This window comes from Megascapheus bottae, chromosome 17 (genome assembly GCF_031878675.1).
Source record: "Megascapheus bottae isolate mThoBot1 chromosome 17, mThoBot2.hap1, whole genome shotgun sequence".
NCBI lineage: Eukaryota > Metazoa > Chordata > Mammalia > Rodentia > Geomyidae > Megascapheus > Megascapheus bottae.
The window spans coordinates 44,688,683-44,703,876 of record NC_143525.1 but is presented as its reverse complement, the minus strand read 5'-3'; the positions used below and the strand labels follow the sequence as shown (position 1 = coordinate 44,703,876).

Genomic DNA, 15,194 nt, shown 5'->3' with positions numbered 1-15,194 from the left:
TGCTGTGGCTCAAGTGGTAGCCTTGAGCTGGAGAGCCTGAGTTCAAGCCCTATGATGGCAGGCTGGCTGGCAGGCAGGCAGGCAGGCAGGCAGGCAGGCAGGCAGGCAGGAAGGAAGGAGAAAGGGAGGGAGGGAGGAAGGGAATTGAAAAGAATCCTGAATTGTGAAGCAGATTCTAAGATGACAATGATGCAAACACAAATTTAACAATCCAGAGCTGTTCTACTGTGTTTCATGATTCAAAAATTTATGTTTAGTTATCTAAATTCTTTTATATGCATGCAAATTTTATCTTACACAAATAAGAAAATACATATGCAACTATCTGTAAATGGAACAACAAATTATTTTTTTTTGGGGGGGTGGGTCATGGGGCTTGAACTCCACCTGGACACTATCTCTGAGCTCTTCAGCTCAAAGGCCAAGCCCTCTTCCCATTTTCTAGAGGTTAGTTGGAGATAAAGAGTCTCAGGTCCTTTTGTGCCCAGGCTGGCTTTGAACCTTGATCTTCAGATCTTAGCCTCCTGAGTAGCTAGATTTCAGGCGTAAGCCACCCCACTGGCTTGACTTTCTTTTTTAGAGGTCCTGGGGCTTGAACTCTGGGCCGGGGTGCTGTCCCTGAGCTGTATTTGCTAAAGGTGAGGGCTCTACCACTTGAGCCACAGTACCACTTCTAGCTTTTTCTGTGTATGTGGCACTGAGGAATCCAATCTGGGGTTTTGTGCATGCTAGGCAAGCACTCTACCACTAGGCCATGTACCTGGCCCCCAAGTCCAGCATTTTTTTTCTTTTTTGAGGAGTTTCCTCCCTGGCTGGCTTTGAACCGTGATTCTCCGATTTCAGCCTCCTGAGTAGTTAGGGGTGAGCCACCACTGCCTAACAGATGACTTTTTATGTATTATCACATATCTTGTATGTGTTACTACATTAAATGTACATTTACTATGTCTAAGCTGAAGGAACTCACCAGTCAATGTTCTCTACTTCTAATTCTACAATTACTATGCCATGTTCAAAGACATGCTTCCATTGCAACAGCTTTTCCTATTCTGGAAGTCTATTCTATATACAGACAAGTCTCAGTTTCAGTGATGCTCTAATTTTCAGGTTTACCAACCTCCAACATTTTGTTTCTACTTTTTCATCTCAGTCTTCCAATAAGACCCAAAGAGTTTGAGCAGTAACAATGACATTTAATGTGGCTTCATACATACTACATATTATTCTAAGCACTTTCATTTGTGACCTTTACCCATGTACTAAGTCTGATACTGTAGCTACAAGTAATCCAATGAAGATTACTAAAACAACAGACAAAACATACAACGTTCCACATTATTCAAGCTCAAATGGTAGAGCTCTAGCCTTGAGGAAGCCCAAGGACAGTGCTCAGGCCCTGAGTTCAAGGCTCAGGACCGGCAAAAAAAAAAAAAAAAAAAAAAAAAGGCTGGGTTCTGGGCTCCAGTGGTTCAAGCCTATTATCCTAGCTCCTCAGGAGGCCGAGATCTGAGGATTGTAGCTCAAAGCCAGCCTGAGAAGGAACATATATTAATCACCAAAAGCCCAGAAGTTAAGTTGTGGTGAGTAGTAGAGTGCTAGCCTTGAGCAAAAAAAGCTCAGGGACAGTGCCTAGATCCTGAGTTCAAACCCCAGAACTACACCAAAAATAGAAAGAAAGAAAAAGTTATTAGGCATGCTTTATAAGTACATTTCTGTTGTAACATTTAGTATGGGCCAGGAGCGTCACTTAGTGGTAGACTGTTTGTTGACCTAGCACGCACGAAGCCCTGGTTCCATTTCTCCATACCACATACACAAAAAGAAACCAGAAGTGGTGCTATAGCTCAAGTGGTAGAGCACTAGACTTGAGAAAAAAAAAAAGCCCAAGGACAATGGACAGGCCGAGTTCAAGCCCCAGGACCAGCAAAAATAAACAACATTTAGTTGGCTGAGGCAGGAAGATTCTGAGTTCAAGACTAGTCAAGGATACTTAAAAAACAAAACAAAAGACTCAATAAATGACAAAACAAAAGCCAAGCATGGTGGCTCATGCCACCTTCAGGGTATAACCGCAAGACTCTATTTGAAAAATAATTAAAGCAAAGAGGACTAAGGACATGGCTCAAGAAGTAGAGCCCCTACCTAATAAAACTCTGACAGTTCAAACCCAGTATCACCAAAAAATTTAGAATTTATTTGCACCAAATAATGTAAAGGTCAAAATTAACTCATTCTATGTCTTCTCTGGACTATACAGTGCTAAATTTTCTCTTTAATTTACATTCCATATTATCTGGCTTAGATATTACTCTAAATAAATCACTTTGCCCTTGTCTTTCAAACAGTGAGGACAATAGCTTTTTTACCTCACTGTTTTCTATCCAATAATAATATGTTGTTTAGTATCTTAAAAGACATGACAAATAAAAAAGTGGGAAGGCAGAGGCAAAGCGGTGGCTCCAAGTGGCAGAGCACTAGCCTTATGCACAAAAGGTCAGCAACAATGCTCAGTCCCTGAGTTCAAGCCCCATGATAGACCAAAACAAAAGCAGGATGGAGTGGGAGGGGAAGGCACATTTCCTCCATTCTTTAACAGCACTTCCTAGACTTAATCTGAGATTCTAGATTACCTAAGGGAAGATAGTCCTGCTAGACACTTCAGGTGTGATTTCACAGAGGAACATTAGTATTCATTTTCATGATGATATTGCCTACGCATACTAGGCAAAAAGTGAACCAGTCACTGTACAACAATTCTGCTTTACAGTTTATTGAATCTATTACCCACTTTCACTCTAAGTATCTAGTCCTGATGATCCCCTGCCACACACGCGCGCACACACACACACACACACACACACACACACACACGCACACAAATCTGTTTATAATCCAGTCTCACAAACTCTACTCAACTCTGGTTTACATTTATCAAAATTATTGGCACTTTGGCTTTACTCTTTTACTTCCTCATCCACTGTTATTTTTGTATTCTATCACCATGCTAAAAGCAGATGTTAAATCAAGAGTTGAAAGAAAACTATTAAAAGCCAAGCTTTTAGCAAATACTAACCACCTAATCCCCAAGTAGATATGCTACCATTCATTGCAAAAGTTTCAGACAGTTAAAAATTCCTATCAGAGAGGCCTGGAATTTAGCCTAGTGATAGAGTGCTTGCCTAGCATGCACGAACACCCGGGTTCAATTCCTCAGTACCAAATATATAGAACAAAGCCAGAAATGGTGCTGAAGCTCAAGTGGTAGAGCTCTAGCCTTGAGAAAGCCCAAGGACAGTGCTCAGGCCCTGAGCTCAAGCCCAGGACTGGCCAAAAAAAAAAAAAAAAACCACACACACAAAAAGAAAAATTAGTGATCACTTTGGTCATACAACATTTAGCAAATAAAAGCAGGTTATAAAATTATAGAAGACAATCTTTATTTTATTATCTCTATGAACTAGAATAAACTAATCTAAGAAGAAGAGAATTATGGGTAATTTGTTTTTTGTGGTTACTTTTCAACATTCTATAAGTGTATATTTTTATTCTATTTTTTCCTTTTCTCTGCCAGTCCTGGGGCTTAAACTCAGGGCTTGGGCACTGTCTATCACTAAGCTTCTATTGCTGAAGGCCAACACTCTACTACTTAAACCAAAGAGCCACTTTTGGCTTTTTCCTGTTTCTGTGGTACTGAGAAATTGAACCCAGGGCATCATGCATGTAGGTAAGCACTCTATGACTAAGCCACATTCCCTGTCCCTCCTGTTAAAAAAAAAAAAAAAGTCCGTTGTGGCCCTCTCTGTTCTTGAGCTTTCACTCAAGAAGAGCACTGTACCACTTTGAGCCTCAGCTCCTCTTCCAGTTTTCTGTTGGTTAATTGGAGGCTAAGTGTCTTACAGACTTTCCTGCCCAGGCTAATTTTCAACCATGATCCTCAGCTCTCAGCCTCTTGAGAAGCTAGGATTAGAGGCACGGGGGGAGGGGTACTGGCTCACCCCTGTAACTGGAAGATCACCACTCAAAGCCAGCTTGGGCACGAAAAGTCCGTGAAACTCTTCTCTCCAATAACCACCAGAAAACTGAAGTGGCATTGTGGCTCAAAGTGGTAGAGCTTTGGGCTGGAGAACTCAAGGACAGCACCAAAGCCCAGAGTTCAAGCCCCACAACTGACCAAAAACAAAAACAAAAACCTACTTGCTTAAAATTATTAATCTCCAAGCTGGGCAATGTGGCTCACGCATGTAATCCTAGCTACTCAGGAGCCTGAGGTCTAAGGATCAAGGTTCAAAGCAACCCTAGGCACTAAAGACCTTGAGACTCTTATCTCCAACTAATCACTAGGAAACACAAGTGGGGTTGTTGCTCCAGGGCAGTAGCCTTGAGCTGAAGAGCTCCGGGACAGCGCCACTGAGGCTCAAAGAATTCAAGCCCCATGACCCACTAAAAAATAAGTATTTCTAAAACTCCTATAATAGTGGCCAGGAGTTTGGTCTGGTGGTAAAGTGCATGCAGGAAAACCCAGGTTTGATTCCTCAGTACTACATACATAGAAAAGCCAGAAGTGGAGGTTGGGAGTTTGGCCTAGTACTAGCGTGCTTGCCTAGCATGCACGAAGACCCAAGGTTTGATTTCTCAGTACCACATACATAGGAAAAAAAAAGCTGGAAGTGGTTCTGTGACTCAAGTGATAGAGCTCTAGCCTTAGAAAGCCCAAGGACAGTGCTCAGGCCCTGAGTTCAAGCCATCACTGGCTTAAAAAAAAAAAAGAAAGAAAAGCCAGAAGTGGGGTTGTGCTCAAGTGTAGACACTAGCCTTGAGGAAAGCCCAAGGACAATGTTCGAGCCCTGAATTCAGTGCCCAGGCCTGACACACACCAAAAAAAAAGAAAACAAAACAAAAAGAATATCTCTACATTTTCATTCCTCTATTACCTATTTTATAATTTAAATACAACAAACAGCATTTGGCCATATATAACTTAACATTTCCTAAGTATCTACCAATTTACTTATTTTGGAATTTTCTTTCAAATATACCTGGATCAAGCTCTCAGAAGGACTAAACAACCACAGGAACTTCTTTTTGGTTTTGGTTCTGTTTTTTTTTTAGTACTATTGGGACTCAAGAGTTTGTTAGTCAAGGTACTCTAGGCACCAGATTTACACAGCCAGCCCCACATAAAGCTTAATTTCATTTTATAAATCCAAAAGTTTAAACAGAGGCAGAAGATTTCAGCACTCAAATGATAAAATTTGTAACTATAAACACTGTAACTAGACTAACAGCTAGCTGCTAACAAAAATCTAAAACCATGCACTTGAAATAAAGATCATACAGTGTTTCCTCAATGAATCATATCTACATTCTAGAAACAAAGAAGGAACCAAATGTTAACTTCAGGCACATACTGACATCAAACAGTATCAGCACACCAGAGTAGAGCATAAACTTTGTTTCTTCTTGCCCCTTTTCCCAACAGGTGTTTTGCTTTGCATTTTTCCTTTAAATGGTATTTAGTAAATGGTCCCATAAGAAACATTCTTCCTGAATATGATGCATGCTAAAAATGTTCACTGACAGTCAATAACTACCAGCATTCAATGACTATGCAGAAGTTTACAACACAAAGTAACAAAAGGTCTTACTCATTCCCAAATGATAAAACCTATTAGTGGGCCGGGAGTTTGGCCTAGTGGTTAAAGTGCTTGCCTAGCATGCATGAAGACCCGGGTTCAATTCCTCGGTACCACATACATAGAAAAAAGCCGGAAGTGGTGCTGAGGCTCAAGTGGTAGAGCTCTAGCCTTGAGAAAGTCCAAGGACAGTGCTCAGGCCCTGAGCTCAAGCCCAGGACTGGCAAAAAAAAAAAAAAAAAAAAAACCTATTAGTAACAAACAAAAAAATTGTACCTTTTCTTAAATAAAATGTTATCTTGAAATAAGTAAGCTTAAATTTTATTTGCCTTGGTCACAAGTCCACAAAACAACAAAAGCAATGTCAACCACCTACTACAGTACAAAGTAAGTGCCATACTAAACCATGGTGCTAAGTGACATCTTTTTCTATTAAAAATAAAAAAAAGGAAATTTATACTGTGAAGAACATATATACATTGGTTATTTTAAAGTGTTTTATGACAAATGTGTTGCATTCACATTAAAGGTGGTTATATGGGCATATGGAAAGACTAAGCCTTGAATTCTTTAAAGACTTTCAAATTCATGTTAGTTTTCCTATTATATACTTAAGTTATCTTATATACAAATTTACAGGACCGAACAAAGAATTCAAAGTCATTCTAAAACAAACAAAAAAAATCTAAAGAAAAAAATCTAAGATTGCTACTAAATGATGTGTTTAGAAGTGTATGAAAATACCAACAAAAGTCAATCCCATCAAAAATTTTCACAATGAGAAAGGAATCATTTAAATGTGTTCAGAGTGCTAGGGTTTGTCTGGTTTTTTAACTGTTTTAAATACATACCCACTATACTGCTAATGCAAAAAAAAAAAAAAGCATAGAAATCATAACCAGGACTTGTAAGTAATTTCTAAAGCATCAGGGAAAGTCATACTTTAAAAATCAAGCCAAATGGGGACCAAGACATGAGAAAGGGTATCAATGTTTGTGTAGTAACGCACCTTTTATCTGGTGAATATAATGTAACCCTTCTATTAATTACAATAAAAATATATGAAAAAAAGTCAAACCAAATCATTCTACCTTTCCTATTAAAAAATATTTTCACTTGGAAAGTTCTAACCAATTAAATCATAAATTCAATAGCTCTTTTAATCCTTTAAAAGTAATGCAGCTCAATCAAGTCTTAACTGAGACAGGCAAAAAGGAAGGCAAAGACTGGCATCTCTACAATGACTTGCATTTTATATAAAATGTGAAAATCTCCAACAGATACTTGAAAAAAATGACTAATAGTAAGGAAGAAAATAAACCACTCTTGAACTGGGGTGGTGGGGGGAGCCAAAGGTGCGGGGACTTATGTACACCTTATCATAAAAGGCAAATGTACACTCCAAAGCTTCAACACCAAAGTGCAGACTTCAAAAGATGTTCAGAAATGGTTCATTTCTTAAGAAATAGTGACAAGCAACTGTACCCATTTCCTGTTGAGATTCAATTCAAATTTCTGCCATTTCCTTTTAAAGGAAGCAGTACAACACTAGGTAGAGGGTCAGCAAATCTAACACACCTCCCAGCCACCCAGGATTGGGTCTTTACATTCACAATGAGTGATCAGCTTTCTATGTGCAATAATCTGGTTTCAAAAACTACACTTTCTGTAAACTAAAGACCCATTAATGCCAAGACAGATCATTTTGAAGAGTCATAGCCTAGCATTACATTAATTTCAAGTGTCTCAATGTACCTGGCGATATGAGAACTACCTACAACGAAATCGAAATCATTTCAGTGGAATCTTTCCTGTGCAGGCACATGTCACTCTGTCCTCAGTAATTACCGTGATGTAGTACTGTATTAAAACAGAAAATACACAGGCAGCAATGCAGCTACGACGTTTTCAGACAATTAAATCTCCCGGAGGGTAGGTGGCTTTAGTAAGGCACAGGCCCTCAACGCCAGAGATCCCTCAACCCTTTACCCTGGCGCGTGCTTTGGCTAAACAGCATCTCCCAAAGGGAACGGGGGAGGGGGCGGTAAAACCGGGGGGACCCAAAAGGGGAGGGGGGAAGCAGAGAGGTGCTCCAAGTATGTTCGGTGGCCTAGACTTGGAGCTCCCAGAAGAGACAGAGGGACCCACTGCAGAGGCGAGTCTGTAGGGCCTGCTGGAGAGAAGAAGGCCTCGCCTAGGAGTTGCAACACACTCTCTCTCCAGTGCGCAGCGCTCAGCCTGCGGGAGGGGGAGGAGGGGGAACAGCTGCCGGGGGAGCAGCGGGCCCAGCCCGGCCGGCCCGCTCACCGTGAGGGTGTCGTCTATGTAGAGGGGAATCTGCCTCCTCTCGAAGAGGAACTCCTCCTCCCCGTCCCTGCACACTGCCACCAGTCGCGCCATCGTCCCCGACGCTGTCGTTGCCACCGTCACCACCTCCTCCCAGCCGCTGCTGCTGCTGCTGCCGCCGCCGCCGCTGTTGCCGCTGCCGCTGCCGCTGCTGCTGTCGCTGCCGCCGCCACCGCCGCCGCCGCTCCTGCCGCTGCCGCCTCCTCCCAGCTACTGCCTGCAACAGCCAACCCCGCGAGCGTAAGCACCCGCCGCCGCCGCCGCCGCCGCGCCGCACATTCGCCACGGGGGAGGGGAGAGAGGGCGGACGAGCCGGGGAGACTGGAGAGCCGCGCGGCGTTTCCCATCACCCGATTCCACACGGGCCCAGCCAATCAGCGCCGAGCACGGCCGGGACCCGCCCCCTCGCGCCGCTCCCCCCCACATCCTCCCGTCCCCCCTCCTCCCGCCCCCCCTCCCCGCCCGCCCGCCGGCCTCCAGTCAGGGTCCAAAGGAGAGGCGGAAAGGACCCGCCGACCCCGGGGTTTCCTCGCCGTCACGCGAGCCCCAGCTCCGGAGCCCCACCCACGGCCTGGGCCCACCGCCCCGCCACTCCCCGCTCCGTGCCGCCGCCGCCGCCGCCGCCGGGATGACCCCAGCCCCAGCTGACCCCGGCCCCTGCCCCGGCGCGCCCCGCCCAGTTGGTCCCCTAGACTGCAGTTGCCCAGCGCGACCCCGCCCCTGGGAGGGGTCGACCCCGCCTCGGCGCTGCGGAGTCCCGGGGTGGGGGCGAGCGCGGCCCCGGTCCTCACCCTTGTTGGCGGAGGGCTCTCGGTTCTGACCTTCGCCGTGTTCACGGTCGCTTCCCTGACCCCCACCTCTGCTCCCCGTTACCGGCTGACGAGGCCCGCGTCGGGGCCAGCCTGGGCGGGAGCGCGGCTCCGAATGCCGTTTCCTCTCCCGGATCTGCCAGCCGCTCGCGCCACAGGGAGTGGGGGAGGGAGGGCGGGGGACATGGGGAGGGCGGGGCAGGGAGGGGCCTATGGCTCCGGGCGGGGCCCCGCCTCTTCTCGCGAGACTGCGGCTCTCCCTTGCCTGGGTCCAGGCTTGCGAAATGCGAGTGGGGTCCGTGGGGTGTTCTAGGCCTCTCCCGCCTGGCCCGCGCCCTCCCCGCAGTCTGGTCGAGGCCGATCGGCACACAGGGAGGCTGCAGGAGGACTCGGCAGACTTCACCTCAGTCCCCCGTCCACGCACCCAGCCGAGCCGACCCAGGCCGACCCAGGGAAAACTTGGGTAAGTGGGGTGGAGTGAACCAAGTCAGGGGGAGCGGCAAAGTGGTGACAGTGGGTGGGGGTGGGGGGAGGCACACTGGCCTTGGCTTCCAGGGGCTCGACACCACCTAGTCCGCCTTGTACATCTGGAAGATTGGAGGAGGAAGGGGCCCCGCCACCTTGATTCGCCGCCTGGCTGCCGCATCACTGCTTCCCAATCTGAGACTGCGTGGAGATCTCGCTGCGGGAAAAGAAAACGCTTGTGTACTGACGGTTTTTCCTGGTTACAACTGAGGCAAAAGGAAAACAGGGCTGTGACTTACCTACATATTCTTGCCAAAGGAACTTAGTGGGCTGAGTTAATATTAACCTAGAGACTGCCTTGGGCAAAGTACTAGTAGTGGCCAAAGGCCCTTTTCCCCCTGACCCTCTCCCGAGTGGCAGATCATCCGTAAAGCAAATTTCCTCTACACTGCCTGCTGCCACATCCTCCTGTCTGACCCTGAGGGGTTTAGAGGCCTGCTGGAAAGTCAGATTCTTATTGGAAAGTATTTTGCCTCTGAACGACTTCATAATCTTAATGGTGCATTCACTGCTTTATCAACTGATTAATCTTAAGGACAGTTCTATACTTGGATCTATACTAGATTCTACCACATTCTGCCCTGGGAGAATAGACTAGAGCTGTTACTGACCTTTAAAACATACTTGATCATCACATGAAGTCTCACAAATTCACAACAACAAAAAAGAACACAGTGTAGTCTTAGCCTTGTTGGCTTATGACATTGTGTGGTCACTGTTAGGGTAAGTGACGTAATAAACTAGAAGAACCATTGTTCAGTCCCAAAGGTGTGATTTATCAGTTAAGTATTTATGTATTTTGGCCATGTTGAACAGAACAATGTGATCATTAGCTTCAATATCTAGAATGTGCATGCAGCTTTTGGAAGGTTGGAGTACATAATAAAAGTGACATTTAAAAAGTTTTCTATTTTATGTAAAGACACTGAAAAAAAATACAGAGGCTTCTAAGGTTGTCGGGAGCAAGAGTGGAATCAAACTGTACTTTGATTTGCATCAGATAATTGCTTGATTGTCTTATTGCTTTTTGGCCTTCTCCTGTTCAATTGATCTGAGATTTACCATATGAATGTAACCCCCAACAGTTCCCTGATTAACCATCTGGATGTAACACCTGGCAGTGCCCTGGTCTCAAGAAGGGATATAAACTTTGAGTTAAGAATAAACGCGCGCAGTTTTTGCTTGGGCTGCAGACCTCCTGGACCCGATGTGTTTGTCTCTCTTCTAATTTTTCCAGTCCCTGCCCCTTATTTCAGGAATCCCAATTTGCTGCCGGGAGGCCCCGGCATAAGGTCAAGTTTTTGGTTTGGGATTTTAGGGACTTTTTTTTTAATTTGGCCTATACTGCATCTTGAGCTCAGGGCCTTGGCATTGTCCTTGAGCTTCTATTACTCGAGGCTAGCACTCTACCACTTAGAGACACAGCTCCATTTCCAGCTTTTTTGGTAATCAGAGATAAAGAGTCTCAGACTTTCCTGTCCTAGCTGGCTACCCAGGGCAGGAGAAAATCAGATCTCAGCCTTCTGAGTAGCTGGGATTACAGGTATCTCAGGTCCTTTGGTGCCTGGGCTGGCTTTGAACTTTGAACCTTGATCCTCAGATCTCAGCTTCTTAAGTAGCTAGGATTACAGGTGTGAGCCACTGTGCCTGGCTCGTAAATATGTTTTTAAACATTCACCTCTTATTCCAGTGCTCCTTATTCCTTATCAAAAGACTTAAGTTAAACAACAGAGACGTACAGAAAAACCACAATTCATACTGAAATGTCTTCATGTAAACGTGATTCAGTGTAAACACTATAAATACAACAAAAAAAAGCAGAAATACTCCTCCATAACCTATAATTTTGCAGTGTTAAAAACTGTAAACAAGGGGCAGAAAGTTTGGCTTAATGGTAGAGTGTTTGCATAGCATGCACAGAAGACCTGGGTTCAATTCCTCCGTACCATATACACAGAAAAAGCCAGAAATGATGCTGTAGCTCAAGTGGTAGAGCTCTAGCTTTGAGAAAGCCTAAAGACAGTGCTCAGGCCCTGAGTTCAAGCCCCAGCACAGGCAAATAGAAAACAAAACAAAACACTGTGAACAGTCTTTAAAATACTGGCATTTAATAAGTTACAACAAGTCACAAATTCCTTACTCTCTATTGGTTTTTGTTATACGATGTTGAGACACAGTAAGAAATATCATTGCTGTCATAGAGGACTGATACTTTTATAATAAAATATGATTAGAACTGGGTTGCTAAAAACATTTCTTTCATATTTATCTATTCTTTCCCATTAAAATAATATTTCAGGGGCTGGGAACATGGCCTAGTGGTAGAGTGCTTGCCTGGCATGCACAAAGCCCTGGGTTCAATTCCTTGGTACCGCACACACAGAAAAAGCCAGAAGTGGTGCTGTGTCTTAGTGGTGGAGTGTTAGCCTCAAGCATAGAGGCTCAGGGACGGTCCCAAGACCTGGAGTTCAAGCCCCAGGACTGGCAAAAAAAAAAAAAGTTCCAATGCATACACCTTATTCCTATTAATCACCAAAATTTTATAGTTTTACCTTTCAAGTTGAGTATATATATAACTAAACAGTTGGCAAACATATAGAAACTGAGCACAAATAAAGCCCACAGGGTACTACTGTGTAATGTATGCACCATCAGGTTGATGAGGCCAGTTGTCACATTTGACAGCAAGAAAAAAAATAGCTGGTTTCTGTTCACAGCTGTGATTAAACAAAGACTGGCTTCCTTTTTCTCAGCTTCTGAAACTGGATGTATGGATTGCTTTATCTTTGTAGGTGATTCAATAAGTTTCCAAGAACATGATACTAGAGCCCCTTTAATTAGAAATTTGGCAAAACTCAAAATGATATCACTCAATGCTAAACAACCTAGAAGGACAAAGCTAGAAGCAAGTATCCATATAAAAAAGGCTAAATTGGCCATTCTTCGAGATACCGCTTCAACATTTACTTGAACTATATAAAGAGATATGAAGAGGCTGATTCCTGACAATAGAAGACAACATGTTACTTTTATCCAGTCTTTGATACATGTTCTCTTCTTAAGCACATATAACCCTGTTTGCACACCAGCCATATGTATTGCTAGATATCCCAGAGTAGACATTATACCTTCTCTGTTGGCATTGAACCAACCAACCCTTGTGCCTCTGCCATCAGTGCCATACAAAATTAATCTCTTCAGTGGAGTAAACTCAAGGAAAACCTGATAAAACACAATAACACTAACAGCCACAATCCAGGATGTATTTGGCGGGAAAATAATGAGAAGCAGTGATGTTACCAATTTGACAACTATTAGGGTAAAGAAAAAGTTCCAGTGAACGCCATACTCAGTTAAATGTTCCTGATAGCCTATGGATTTGATAACAACTAATCGTCCTATCCCCAGGAAGACTAATGGCCAGACAGAACACAATGATTTTCTAAGATAATTAAGTCTGGACCCCTGGACATATAGTCTCCTAACCTCTGGACAAATCATTGCAGACCCAAACACAAAGCCACCTACTCCAAAATCCATTCCTCCTGTCCCATAGAGCTCAGTCTTGGCAAATCTTCTGGGGAAAATTGGGAAGTCCACAGCCAAAATAGCAATAGCCGTAAATACACTGATAATCACACGGTAGCAGGAGACAGCTGGATTATATTCTGCTTCAAGGCTAATTTTCAAGAACTTTGCAAGGATTTTATGGAAAGGGATTCTGGTATAGCATGTCCTCCTCTGGTATATTTGACACAACAGCACTGCTCCACAGGTAATCACGATGAGATAACTAAAGCTAACAAATGAAGCCAAAATTGTAAGAAGGAACATCATGGGAAATATAAAAACAGCCAAGTCAATGAAGAATCGACTTCTCCAGGTATTCGAGAAAGAACACAGGTGATGTAAGAAAAGAATCAGGAGACCTCTGCACAGGATACAGAATGCAGGAAAGCTCAAACCGGAGGTAAATTCCAGTACACTAGTACCATTGAGATTACTGACAAAATCTTCCTTCATCTGTTTTTGAGACATTTTTTTTCTTCCTGTGAAAACAAGAGCAGAGAAATGGATTTGTGGAATTGGCCTATGTATGCAGCTGGCTTGACTTCACTCTTATTCTTTTCCTTTTTTTTTTTGGTTCGGTTATGGGGCTTGAACTCTGGCCTTGAGCTCTCAAGGCTAGCACTCTACCACTTAAGCCACAGCACCACTTCCCAGTTTTCTGGTGGTTAATTGGAGTCTCATAGACTTTTGTGCCTGGGTTGGCTTTGAACCATGATCCTCAGGTCTCAGCCTCTTGAGTAGCTAGAATTATAGCCAGGAACCACCGGGGCCCAGTAGTCTATGTGACTTTTATCTCCAATTAAATCACACACACAAATTGAAACTGGTGCTGTGGCTCAAGTAGTAGGGTGCTACCTTTGAGCAAAAGGAGCTCAGGGGGCAGGGCCTAGGCCCTGAATTCAAGCCTCGGGACAGACAAAATGCCTCGCAGTTTCCTTTCCAGATGGCCTCAAACTTCAATCCTCAGATCTCAGCCTCTGGCAGGAAGCTTTTTGCCTGTTTTCAGTAAAAGACAATCTTATGAAGGTGAATTTGGGATTTAGACCTTAAGAATGATACTGCAGTGAGACAGGAATTTATATTAGAGCACAGTATTGTGTATGTCATACATCATGAAAAACTTTTAAGTGCTGGTACTGGGGCTTTAACTCAGGAACTGAACACTGCCCTTAAGAAAAGGTTAGTGCAGGCTGGGAGTGTGGCCTAGTGGTAGCTTGCTTGACTAGCATGCACAAAGACCTGGGTTTGATTCCTCGGTACCACATACATAGAAAAAAAGCCAGAAGTGGTGCTCAGGCTCCAGTGGTAGAGCTCTAGCCTTGAGAAAGTCCAAGGACAGCGCTCAGGCCCTGAGCTCAAGCCCAGGACTGGCCCAAAAGAAAAAAAAAAGAAAGGTTTTTGCATAAGACTAACCGCTCTACCACTTGAACCACAGCTTCCCACTTTTTAGTAGTTAACTGGAGGTAAAACTATCACAGAGTTTTCTGCCCAGGATGGCTTTGAGCCTGGGTCCTCAAATCTCTCCCTACTGAGTACAGAGGATTTATAGGCATGAGACATTGGCACACTCAGGTACATAAACACTTTGGAAGGGGAATCGGATACATGATTCGAAGGACTAAATCAAACCCCAAGGAGGGAGAGAGGGAAGCTTTCAGCACACTTTGAAGCTTGGGTCCTTGGTATCTGTTCAGAGGTTTAAAAGCTCCCGCCTCGGATACAAGTGGCCCACACCTCTACTTCATTGTCAGGTCAACAGAATGAATGGATGCATAGCGTAAAGGGCACGTACCCGCGCTTGTAGCATTGGAAAAAAAGAAAAAAGGTGTAAATGAGCCTCTGCCACGAGTCACGGCCTGAAAAGCGGCGGCACGCTGCCAGGACACATCCGTGGGTCAGCCGAGAAGGCCGCTGGGGCCCAGCCTCTCCCGCACACGGCCGGGGACGGCTGACCTTTAAACGTCCTTTTCCTGACTCGCAGCGCCTCCGCCACAGCGGTCTGCACAGGACGGTCCGGGGGCCCCCGGCGGAGGGACATCCGCGTGGAGCCACAGACTGGGTCCCACGGCCCCGGTCCCACGGCCCCCGCGGGGCCCGGCGCTTCCGCCTCTCCGCAGGCGCTTCCGGCCGGCCGCGGCGCGGCAAGCTCTTCCGGGTCAGCCGTTCCCGCGCGACCCCGCCCGCGATGGCGCCTCTCCCTACCTCTCTGCCTCAGGCTCCCGGGGCCTTTCTTTCGCTGGGTCGGCTAGCTCGGCCCAGAGCCTCTGAGGTAGCACTGTTGAGCCCACCTGTGGAAGAGGGACAGGTGCGT

The 15,194-nt window shown here is 45.1% G+C and overlaps 3 protein-coding genes and 1 long non-coding RNA gene across 10 annotated transcripts in view; 2 read left to right on the top strand and 2 right to left on the bottom strand.

Annotated features, from left to right (window-relative positions):
• Positions 1-8,938, bottom strand: part of Ggnbp2 (gametogenetin binding protein 2) — a 34,753-nt gene extending 25,815 nt beyond the window's left edge. For all 5 annotated transcript variants that reach the window (XM_090351195.1, XM_090351197.1, XM_090351196.1 and 2 more), the window contains exons 1-2: positions 8,771-8,938; positions 7,941-8,196 (exon numbers count right to left, since the gene is read on the bottom strand). In XM_090351195.1, the coding sequence (XP_090207321.1) occupies positions 7,941-8,033 (93 nt within the window). In that variant the 5' untranslated portion in view covers positions 8,034-8,196; positions 8,771-8,938. The remainder of the gene's footprint in view (positions 1-7,940; positions 8,197-8,770) is intronic.
• Positions 8,939-8,989: 51 nt separating this feature from the next.
• On the top strand, positions 8,990-11,232 carry LOC150051983 (uncharacterized). Its single transcript, XR_016538370.1, has 3 exons — positions 8,990-9,251; positions 9,344-10,265; positions 10,606-11,232. It is a non-coding gene; the product is annotated as an uncharacterized LOC150051983 (long non-coding RNA).
• Positions 11,233-11,388: 156 nt separating this feature from the next.
• Pigw (phosphatidylinositol glycan anchor biosynthesis class W) lies at positions 11,389-15,171 on the bottom strand. 2 transcript variants are annotated; one of them, XM_090351192.1, is made up of 2 exons: positions 15,086-15,171; positions 11,389-13,362 (listed from the first exon to the last, which is right to left on the bottom strand). In XM_090351192.1, exon 2 carries the CDS (start codon positions 13,349-13,351, stop codon positions 11,843-11,845), a length of 1,509 nt encoding a protein of 502 aa, XP_090207318.1. In that variant the 5' UTR covers positions 13,352-13,362; positions 15,086-15,171; the 3' UTR covers positions 11,389-11,842. The 2 variants fall into 2 exon arrangements, with proteins under 2 accessions (XP_090207318.1, XP_090207317.1); XM_090351191.1 differs by lacking the exon at positions 15,086-15,171 and adding an exon at positions 14,676-15,079.
• Myo19 (myosin XIX) overlaps positions 15,116-15,194 on the top strand; it is a 30,740-nt gene continuing 30,661 nt past the window's right edge. The window contains exon 1 of one of the 2 annotated variants that reach the window (XM_090351188.1): positions 15,116-15,188. The gene's annotated coding sequence lies outside the window, so the exon portion shown is untranslated. The remainder of the gene's footprint in view (positions 15,189-15,194) is intronic. The other variant, XM_090351190.1, reaches the window with a different exon arrangement.

Bases quoted from the DNA above. Each gene is read 5' to 3' on its own strand.
- Pigw (XM_090351192.1), bottom strand. From the start codon at position 13,351: ATGTCTCAAAAACAGATGAAGGAAGATTTTGTCAGTAATCTCAATGGT.